At 48.6% G+C, this 11227-nt stretch overlaps 1 protein-coding gene across 1 annotated transcript; it reads right to left on the bottom strand.

Moving 5' to 3' along the window:
* Window positions 1-592: 592 nt before the first annotated feature.
* LOC122391070 (transcription factor SOX-21-like) lies at window positions 593-8646 on the bottom strand. The gene is made up of 3 exons (XM_043384634.1): window positions 7896-8646; window positions 2268-2357; window positions 593-1941 (listed from the first exon to the last, which is right to left on the bottom strand). Exons 1-3 carry the CDS (start codon window positions 8093-8095, stop codon window positions 1479-1481), a joined length of 753 nt encoding a protein of 250 aa, XP_043240569.1. The 5' UTR covers window positions 8096-8646; the 3' UTR covers window positions 593-1478.
* Between the last annotated feature and the right edge of the window lie 2581 nt (window positions 8647-11227).

Raw genomic sequence — 11227 nt, 5'->3', positions numbered from 1 at the left:
ATTGTAATTTATTGGACGAATGGATTAGTGACTATTGCTAGAAGATCGTTAGTTCTCCTAATATTGACGGGGGAATCGTAAAAGCGGATAAGTTTTCTTGTTATCACAGGACTATTTATCCGCTGTTACTATCCCAAACACTTCGCAAATCAGGAAGAGAATGCCGTTTCGTTCATTTCCTCAGCGCTGTAAGTTGTAACTGTGGCCGACTCATAATGTCCACCCCACTCCTGTGAGCAGTGTACTGTGCATGTGAACAATCGACACCCCTCCACCTGTTCCCCTTCAGCCCTCTGACACCTGTTCCATGACACATGGACCTCCCACTGAGAGCACCTCTGCCGGCCGCCGCGCGTTCCAAAGGACCCCGCTGTGTGGGGACAGTCTGGTGACCCCGCAGGTCACGGGCTGATGGTAATTGGACAGGTCACAGCGGCCCCGGGCCGAACTGAGGGACAGCAGGCCGCGGGGGTCCGGTCTGTTGTCTATCTGAGTGTTGTGTCTTGTCAGCCTCTCGGCGGGTGACATTGGAAGTTCATTGTTTGGCTAGTTGCTGGTCGGTGAAAGAACGTTGTGTTGTGACTGAGAGGCATTTATGGTGTAACGCTTCCACTTGTGGTTCGTCGTCTGTTTTATTTTCAAACAACTGCAGCACAGACATCGTTCAGTTCTTCAAACGGACACATTGCACGGGGTCAATTGCACTGCAACTATCGTAATCGACAACGAGCAATCGCTGCAACACCGCTTATGGAGACAGTCCTAACTATGCTAGCGGATTGGCAGCGAAGCTACAGAGCTCAATGGCTTGCGCTAAGCTAAGCCTGTATATGATCCGGTGGTTCTAGCAGGACGATTGCATTTCAGCTTCTGAATTAGCACCAGCGACTTTGCAGAATTGGCACGCTGAATCCAAGCTGTATTAGACGTTAGTGTCAAACGATTGTCGTTCATCCAGCTGCAGGACATTGACGCTGGTACTAAATACTGTTCCCATGTTGCAGATATGTGGGTACGAACTGCAAAGCATTTACTATGCGAAATGCGACGTGCCGGCTCAAGATGGCTTAGCACCTCCAGGGTTAACAACCCTTGCGATCCACCTGCATGCTCAGTTAAATGCCAGCGAGCAAATATGGAGTACTGAAAGCTACTTCCTTCACTTTGCCTGGATAAAACGGCTTATTGGAACAATATTTGGCTTGGTTAGTGCGTTCCTTGGGAGCCGTTCATTCGCGGCACTCGTTTCCCGGCAAACCTCCTTACTCGTTCCTCGGCAAACAACTCGCGTCCCGCATACATCGTCATCACATGTCTGGAGGTCGCAGAAGCGGCTACCCTGTGCCTAAATGCTCAGCACATCCTCTCACATAGCGTCCGCAGAAGCTAGCGGTAGGACGAACTGGGACCCTCATAAACGGTCCCGCCCCTCAGAAAATTGCCTCCATACTCATACTCGTCGAAGCTCTGCTGCTGCCTCAGACCACGTGGCCCGTTGCTGCTGACGTCGACAGGTCGACGGGGTCATCGCTGCCGCCTCCCACGTCCGTCACATCGATCTCCTCCTCTTCCTCCGACTGTTCGCGGCTGGCCGCTCTCTCCCACCGCGGCGGCAGCGCCTCTGGCGGCGGCGGTGCGTAACTCACAGTGTCCAGTCGCGCCGCCGGGTGGCTCTGTGGGAAACCAGAGCCGAGTCTCCACCGGAGCAGCGTCAGCGGATCGAACACGGGCGGGGCGAAGAGCGGCGCGCGCAGCGGCGGACAGGGCGCGCCGTGCAGCAGCGGCAGCTCCAGGCCGGGCTTGGCGAACAGCGCCGCGGGTCGCGGCAGCAGCTCCAGCTCTGGAGGCACACAGGCGTGCAGCCAGGGCCGCGGGAAGGGCGCCGGCCGGTCCACCTCTGCGAAAGGACCCCGGTCCAGCTCCGGAAACCCGACCGGAAACCTGCCGGCAGAGAGGGGCGGGCTCAGGTGGGCGGGCCGGACGGTAAATACGCCCCTATCGTTCTAGGAAGACATAACACCACTGGTTTACCTTCTTATGACTGACCAAAATTCAAAGTCTATGTAGATTTGGGCACAGACACACAAAGACCAGATAGTAGAACAAGCAGACATTCGAGTCATCAAAAGGCAATCAATGGTTTCCTTTACTGTTTGCGCACACTCGAGACGATGCGCTGCAAAACAGAGAACAATAGCGGCTTTGTGGCCGCCCCAGACTGTGATGTCGGATATCGAGCACCGCTGACCCGCGGCCCAGAAACTGACCTCGACTCGACCTTGACCCCTGGCGCGGACAGCTTCGGCCGTCGTCGAGGCTTGTACTTGTAATCAGGATGCTCCTTCATATGTAATGCCCTGTGGATGAGAGGAAATGCCACTGAATGTAGGGTAGCCTGGGGCAAGACGCCCCAGATAATTTATTTTGGTACTTAACTTTTGTCCCACATTACCTGGAAGTCCAAATTTGTGCTCAATGCGTTCTTTGGACATTTTACTTTAAATTCCACCCCTCAAATTCATTCACTTATGATCGGACTCCTAGCTAGGAAGTGATTTGTGAAGCAACTGCAAATGGGGCATTTTGCCCCAACCCCAGGGCAAAACGCCCCACGGCCTGGGGCAAGAAGCCCCATACTATAGATTAAAGAATAAACATGCTAGTTGACTTTAATCTTATACGAGAGGTTTGTTAGACCTTGGGAAGCACGGCACTGAAGTTAGCTCCTTCCATCCTATCAGGTGTTCAGCTATGACACTATTGTATGAGCAGGTTTTTCACCTACCTCATAAGGCCAAATAATAAATTATTGCAATGGAAATGTTAACAAAATACTTCCTTTGCCATCTAGTTGCAGAGAAAAGTACATATAAATGCACTGAAACTTACTGTTAGCCAGCTACCGAACATTAGGAAGCGGGTAGTCCGAATAACACATGAGGTAAAACGCCCCATGGGGCGTTTTGCCCCGCGACCTACTGGGGCGTTTTACCCCATCACGTAGTTCGGTCAGAGAACAACGCCTTGCACTCCAGCAAGGCATAATTTAACACAAACCAACCCGGCATTAAAAGCGTTAGATAAAGTTGTTCAAAATATATAAAAGTCGTTAACCTGATGTGGACCATAAAAGAACGCCATGATACATAAGCTGACAACAAAACATAAAAATCACTCCAAAAACACATTTTTGGCTATATCTCCCTAAAGAGTCATCACAATTTCTTTCCAGTCTGCTCATATAATGATCATATAGTGCACGTTTTATAGAAGAGATGATGTTTCCCCAGAACTCTGCCAGCTCCGAGAAACATCGGTGAGGCGTTTTACCTCGGCGGGGCGACTTGCCCCGGTCTACCCTACTGTTCCACTACCGCGGACAACGGCCGTCGCTTCATTCGTTATCGACAAGCAGTATGTAAATGTATGTAAAAACGCTTTTGTATATAGCAGGGTAGGGCAATGGCTAATCCGAAATTGCCAACAATTAAGCGAAGGCATCAGTTGAAGTTAACTAGGTTAGGCTCGTTGGAGTCTAAAAATACTAGATAGGTAGGTAAACCGACACTCGGGATTAAATTGGGATGAGGCTACCTAACAAAGCGGACCGCATGCCAAGCGGCCCAGTGGCTGCTGAGATATCAGCCTCTCGAAAACGTTACTGCAGGTCGGGCCGCACTGGAGCTTTTTTTCGTTATATTGACGAGTACGTAACTTTGGGGTGCCAGAGGAGCGAGCGAGATGGTAAGCCCTGAACGTGCGGAACTGCGGTGATATTTTTTTTCCAGGGACATTTCCAGCTGACTTGAGCAATGTGCACGGCACTCTATTAACCGGTCTGTGGTTGTGTGCCAAATTTCAGAGAAATCGGTCCAGCCGTTCTTGACATGTGGATACGGCACCTATACCGTGGGGAGGGTCTTTCGTCCCGACCTATAACGTGACGAAAAACTGAAAAATGCATAACCTCGTGCATTTGTCCAAGGCATGTTGTTACCTAAAAATTGTTGGCCCTTTCCGTCAAAATTGCATCGCGTGACACCCAGTTGTTATCATCCCTGACATCTGAAATTCTAAAGCAATGGTGAGACAAATCTGTCTGACTTATCGGGAACTCCCGATAGGGCCCACCAGCGACTTTTATTCAAGACTGCAGGCTTTACGCTTGCGCGCTGAAAACGTCACAAAACTACAGTATCATCTTCATGATTTAGCGCACTCACACACGCCTGCCAAACAGTATCGTCGCCGATCTAACAATGCATCTAAACCTGTACGGCTTCCGCGGCATCATAAATTCCGGGGATTGTGCAAAACAAGCCGGCCGAAATCAGAGCCATATGTCATGTTTGCGCGGCTCTATCGGCTCGGTGCTCGGCGCCCGCTCAAACAGCCAGCTCGGTAAACAGATCTGTCAATCGAGCCACGACGGAATGACACGAGCTGTCGACACCGCACATTGATGGAGAAAAATACGTATAGGTGCGGGCTGAGAGAGTGAGGCCTGTCGAAGCTGTCACACCGAGGGTGGAACAATTCGCAACGATAAAGTTTTAGCTAAAGCACTTGGGCTAAAACAGAAATGAAGTTTCAGCTAAAGCCTCTGAGCACGAACGCTTAACAGCACGCCGAGAACATAAATAAATATGATACATTGATTGATGGGCGTATCGAGAAAGGTGATTTGAGATAGTGTGCGGGGCTTACCTCACATTTCTCCAAAAGTCTTTTCATTATATAAAATATCCTCGCTATAAAAAAAGAGATTTGTTCCTTAGCCTCGCCTGGCCAGAGTAATTTTCCATAGCGCAAACGGTAGGGCTGGGATATTTTTCATAAGAGTTGCCTGAGGTCAGGCTACAGCCGCTACACATGTGACCTCTCCAGTCTCAATTATAAGTCAATGGTTGACTTATGAAGGTTGCCTATGGTATTTAACACAGGATGCTATTTGAATTAATCTCAAGTAATGGAAACGTTTATTTGATGGAATCGTTTACCAGAATGTTCCTGCAAGAGTGTCCTGCAAGAGTACAAGAACGCGGCAAGTTTGTTTTAAACTGCACGGCGGTAGGTACGCAAGGGAGCGAAATCCGAGTTTTCTTTTTATTTGGAGAGCTAGTTTTGGAGGGTATGCCCCCCGTAGCGTCCGAGACCGCCTTTCGATCCGCCTGCGTTTATATTGCAGGGACTACGAACAGAGCCCGTGTAAAGAGAGCGTTCAAGCTCTTCCGAGAAGCAGGTAGAGCTTATCTCACTATTGTTTAAGTAAATTCAATCGCCCCCATTGTCGTTTACACACAACCGAACTGCCATTACGGACACTCGTGAAATGAAGAGGATAATGGACCCCTGAAGGGTGGCGGGATCCACCTTTGTCTTCGAGCAACAACCATCATATCAGCTGTCTGGCTCCGGCTAAATACAGCACTTCAAATATCAAAGGTTTGCCGTGTGTCACTCGGCTGACGTATAATAGATGTTGAGTGGTGGATTATGGAGAGTCTGATAGCTCTACAGTGTGGGACTTACGGTGATTCATCGGAGAGCAGACCGGAAGGAAGTATCCGGCTTTGTTTTGCCTTGTTTGTATTTAACGTCCTTTCATCTTCTGCATCGATACCTACGATTCGAACCGTCGTCTTAAAGGGACCCTCCCACCTTCAAAAAAGTTTATGAATTGGCATGAAAGTGATGTCGCTCGGTTAGAAAGAGCGAAAACGAATATCTACCAAATTTCACCGAAAAATAATCACCGGTTTTCAAGATATTAGACTTTTACTTTTGTTTACTTTTTGGGATCTCCGCTGTTCCTAGCGACTTTATTTGGAAGCAATAGTTTGGCAGCTGAAAGTGCGGCACTTGTTGCGCGCAAAGCAGCATATACCACCGCGTGCTACAAAACGTTTTAGTCAAACATTTAAAAATCGTTAGATATCTGCGCTGACGTCACACATTCAGAGGGGTATTCCTATGCATTAGCCCCTCTGAATCAAAATGCTGCAATTTTGAAATTCAATATTTCCGATTTAAGGCATTTCGCGATGTTGTGAGTGCCGAAACCGGTAATTGTGAGCCAGGGACCCCATTTTGGCTATCTCAACTCAAATCTAATGTTAAGGTGGGAGGGTCCCTTTAAAGAATTTGTAACTCATTTCGCGTAAGGCATCATATTACATTTATACCTACTGTCATTGACGACATGCAGTAACTAAAGCTGCACTGCCAACACCACATCAGGTTATATCAGTCCACATCAATCGATGTACCATTACATCATTCAATTATTGACCATTTATATCGGCTTACGTTACACCAGTCTACGTCATTATCAGTCGTCATTATCTAAGTCACTCTACGTCAATCTAAGCCAGACCACGTCAGTGTAAATCAGACGTCGCCCCAGTCAAAGCTAGTCTAAATCAGTCCACGTCAATCTAAATCAGTTGACGCCAGGCTAAGTCGGTCTACGTTAGTCAACTGCGACTTTCCACGGAAACAGCACAAGCTCAATGCACCCGCTGGGACAATTAACACACAGTCCTTTACAAATCATTAAAAAAAGACAGCTAAAACAGGGTTCTCGACTCCCCTAAAGCAAAGAACATGGATGTTCTCTGCTCCATCTTATCTATTTCTGCCCACGATAAATGACCAATGACAAATGACCAAGTATCGAGAAAGGTCAAGACAGTCATTGTCTATGTGGCTATTGTGTGATCGAGAAACCGACAGTATTGCGTGCTTTCTTTCACAGAAACCGCTGTGTAATGTGTGGTTACTTACTCAAAGCATGTGTTGTGTGTCCTCTTCGGCGCGTGCAGGTGCAGCCGGGACATCAGTGATTCATCTGGTTCCCATTTGACGGTGCCCGGTGCGTCATCAAACAGTGCGAATCATCAGTTGGGCAGTGTTTGTGGTGGAAATAGCAAAAGGTGCATCGGTGACCGTATTCGGCTTAGAAACTCGGGCGTCACTCATCGTATTGCCATATATTGTATTGTTTTTACCAGATATAGTGCACATAAACCAGTTAGAGGCTGCTGAAATTATTACCTTAGATAACGGAAATATAACGATATACCTATGAAGAAATGTTTTTGTCCATTCCATGAAAATGATACAGTGAGCGAAATAAGAGGGGTTGAAACTCCAGTCCTTTCGTCGTTTCGCCCCTATAAACTGCGCTATTAGCTGCACGGAATAAAAGAAAAACGCGTTCACCATTGCATGGCGCACCACGCAGTGAATGGCACCCAATTTTAAGGTCTCAGGTCAACCGGTTACCTCTGAGGTCAGGTCAAAGACCCAATGGTAGAGGCTCGTTTTTTAAACTCCTCCTCCTAATAAAAAGTCCCATACGCCACCAATCAAACACCATTTCGCTTGGAACCATTATTGCGAACCACAGATGCGACAATGAGTTTGGCTCAAAACACATAAGCCGAGCTGGCACGCTATCCCCGGACAAATTATCCCACAGCGACATTCGGGCCCCGGGCGAATTTATTTTCTTTTTGAAAGTTAGAGAAGGTTATGCAAAATTGATGATGAAAAAGTAATTCTTGAAGCCATTCAGCCTACCGGTAAATACCAAGTAATATTTAACTATTTGTTGCTGCAACGTTAAAACGGCGATGCTTTAATTACTATACGTTTTATCACAGATAACAGTAGTACTACTGTTATCTGTGGTTTTATGAATGAAAAAGGTCCGATTTTATACGGCCAATGCAAAGGCTAGTTTTAGTGCGATGACAAGTGTGTGGAAGTTGGATGAGATTCTTATTCATTCACCTGTCAGGTATCGTACAGATGAGTACGGCGCCTTTACCCATTCTTCCCTACCTTAAACACCTGTTAACTTATTACCACCCCCACCACTGTCACCTTACCTGAGGCGCTTGGCTTCATCGATGAACGGCCTCTTCTCCTCTTCGGTCAGCATCTTCCACTCTGCGCCGAGTCGCTTGGAGATCTCAGAGTTGTGCATGCGGGGGTTGTCCTGGGACATCTTGCGCCTCTGGCCGCGCGACCAGACCATGAACGCGTTCATGGGACGCTTGATGTGGGTGTCGGCCGCGGCTCCGTCCATGCTGACGAGTGTAGGAGCTGGGAGACTGGAGACCACCGAGGGGACCACTCAGAGTTTCTGGTTGTCTCCCTGCCGCTGACGGAGGTGGCGATGATTTCGTAACCGAACAAACGTCCTGTTTCCTTAAAAAATAGTTCGTATGGAGCCAGTGAGTCTCTCAAGTCTCTTCTTATAAACGGCTCGAGTCCAGTAGGAATCCCAACACTTTGTAATGTTCACTGCGGCCGCTCAGCTGCTCAAAAACACCGCCGTTTCCGCTCAGCAGCTGCACCCGTCTGAAGACCCGTGTCAGCGGAGGACCTCGGCGGGTCGCCGGAGAGCCCGCGGGCGGACCGTCGTACTACGGAACAGCGGACGGGGCGCGGCGGACGACAGGTCGGCGGGTGGGAGGCGAGCCCGTCCGGTCGGCGCCGTGTCGTCTGTCGGAATACAGCTCTCGCCACCGTCTTCAGCCCAGACCGCGCCGCCACCGCACACCGACACGGCTCAAAGTGCCAGTCCCCAGCACGGTAACTGCGCCCTTACGGCCGTCTGTCCCGGCGCCGACGGGCAATTCTTATCGATTCCGGCCGCGGAACAAAGTCGTAATCCAATGGGCTTTTGTCTTGGTGGCAGGCTCCGCCCCCGGCATTGTGTCTAACAATAGGATTGGCCGGTCGGGATGACCGGGCGCCAAGACGGTGGGCGGAGCCTCGGGGAGACGGCAGTGGCATGGTACCGGTATTAACACAAATGACCATCAGTGAGGTGAGGAAATGACGCCTTCCCGTCAATGCTTCTAACGACAGACGGTGGAAAAAGAAAACCTTCCCTTCCTTCTTAGTCCAGGCTTAGGAGGTAAAAAGAGGGGCGATCCGCCCCATAAGCTGGAAAAAACGATATTTACGTTTCTCTGCTAATCACTGATGATGACAGCTGATCGACTAGAAAGCAGTGTTTGCAAACCAGCGCGCGGTGACTCTATCTTTTTTTTAATTTTAGTCCGAACCTTTTGATGGGAAGGATTCACAAGGACAGAGCCACCGCTAAGCGAAGCTTGTTGCGGTGACCCCGCCCTCTACCCTCCGATCGCGCAATTCCAGTTCTATGGCAGAATTTAGAGTCCAAAGTTTAACGTGCGCACATAGCCGCGCACGGCCGGTCCCCTCACTGACTTCACCTGGCTACGGCCTGCCACCAACTGCAACCATACCTGTCAGGAGGCCCATAAATGTCAAGCGCCCGTCGCGCTTCGAACCCGGACTGTTGTAACCGGGAACGTGTGCTCTCACCACGCGGAGTCCAACGCCCTACCAACTGAGCTACGGGACCGGCTATCACGATATACAGGGTGATCCAAAAAATTTGGAACCCCTAACTTAAAATGTCTATAAGTCCGAAAATATCCACTTTATTGACTAATTGCGAACACCATTAGAAAGAACATTAAATCCTCTATAAAATCACGTCAAATTGGTACATGGATGTTGTAAAGCATTGGCACACTATTAGCTTTTGGAATTAGCGTCAGAAAACTGAGTGAAACGAAATCGCCAAATGTTAACGATGCGATGAAATCCGTTAGCACCCTATCTGTTGTCTTTTTGCGAATAACACCACATCCAAATTCAATTTTATTTCATAAAAGTTTACACAGAAGCACACAGTAGAACAGATACACGGTCCTGGCTTCCATTGTTCATCCCAGCATGTGCTCAACGCGAGCTCCGTGGGCCGTCACGCAGGCCTGCAGTTGCTTAGGGACAGCTCCGACTGCGCGGACCAGCAGTCTCTGGGACAACTGGTCCCAGCAGGCCGTCAGCCTTTCATTTCCTTACAATAGCACGTAAATGAGCTACTTTTATTCATGAACCAAGAGACATAGTCAGAACCAGTCAGAACAGCAAACCGTCAATCACTAATTTGCGCATAATGTTCAAAACCGTTTCACTGAGTTTCGTGACACAAATTTTATAGGCATATGTCTAGGGCAATATTTATAATAATAATTAGGTTCAATCAACGTGGTTTTATAGATAATTGAACGCTCTTTCTAATGGTGCTTGCAATTTGTCAATAAAGTGAAAAATTTCTGACTTTAAGACATTTTAAGTTAGGGGTTCTAATTTTTTTGGATCACCCTGTATTTTTATATAAATTTAGGCCGAATGTGTCAATGGGCGTATTGACATAGCCGGAGAACGTAACAAACTGAGCTTTGCTATCGCTGTCAACGACCCCTACCGTCCGATCGCGCAATTCCGCGTAACGGGAGACCTTAGATGCCAAAGTTTAACCCTCGCAGGTGTGCGGCGTTTGCCAGCTTCTAATGTGTAGGGGGGGGGGGGTCGGTTGGACCCCCCCTTGCCGTTTGGCCCCTGATCGAGCTAGAGCTTCGCGGAAAAAACGAGCGTGTTGCCCGTGACGAGAGGAAGCCGATGATACCCAATTTTAAGGTCCTAAGTTATTGGTTGACCTTCCAGGTCAGGTCAATGACCCAAAGTCGGGAAAATCGGGACCTGTTAGAAAGTCGTAAAGTGTGGCTTCTAAGGGGTTTTTCGGGGTGCTGATCACGAATATCGTGTTAGTTTTGATAACAGATGATGTCTTTAAGCATTTAGACCAGGTCAGGTCAGGTCAGGTCAGGTCAACCAGTAGGCGTCGTGACGGGTATTCGTAGTACGTGTCAACCGCCTCCGACAGCTTCGTTACATGTTACGAAGGCACCGAAACTACTTCGTAAATGTTCAAAAGGTTGCCAATATCGAATTCAGCTCCAAAAACTAGCCTAGAAACATGTACAGCTCGAAAAAGTGAATCGAGGTCACCCGAGGTCACTAAAGGTCAATGAACTGACCTGACCTTCAGGTGACCTTGACACCCACCCTAATGCATGGAAGCAACATCAAATCACATGTTTGAACGTTTGAAACCACGAAAAGCTTGCAAACGCGCGGCTAATGCGAGCCGATATACGCAGAATCGCGATTCCGGCCAAGCATAGTCTCGGAAAAGAGGTCACAGGTCAAAGGTCATTTGGGTCAGGGTCATGAAATTTTCAGGGTATGTGTAAAATTGATCAATGTGAGGGTACTGAAAGTTTCGTCGCGATCGGCTGCTTTTTACGCGAGTTATTCGCGAAAAACCATGGGG

Source organism: Amphibalanus amphitrite, unplaced genomic scaffold (genome assembly GCF_019059575.1).
Source record: "Amphibalanus amphitrite isolate SeventyFive unplaced genomic scaffold, NRLGWU_Aamphi_draft 000420F_arrow, whole genome shotgun sequence".
Taxonomy (NCBI): Eukaryota; Metazoa; Arthropoda; class Thecostraca; order Balanomorpha; family Balanidae; genus Amphibalanus; species Amphibalanus amphitrite.
The sequence above is the reverse complement of the archived record's forward strand: the minus strand, read 5'-3'. Positions and strand labels throughout refer to the sequence as shown.

What these genes read in the sequence shown, in the direction of transcription:
- LOC122391070 (XM_043384634.1), bottom strand. Translation starts at nt 8,095, where the DNA reads ATGGACGGAGCCGCGGCCGACACCCACATCAAGCGTCCCATGAACGCG. An exon ending in GATGAAGCCAAGCGCCTCAG is followed by an intron (nt 2,358 to 7,895) that starts GTAAGGTGACAG and finishes TCTCATCCACAG; the next exon opens with GGCATTACATATGAAGGAGC. An exon ending in GGGGTCAAGGTCGAGTCGAG is followed by an intron (nt 1,942 to 2,267) that starts GTCAGTTTCTGG and finishes CTCTGCCGGCAG; the next exon opens with GTTTCCGGTCGGGTTTCCGG.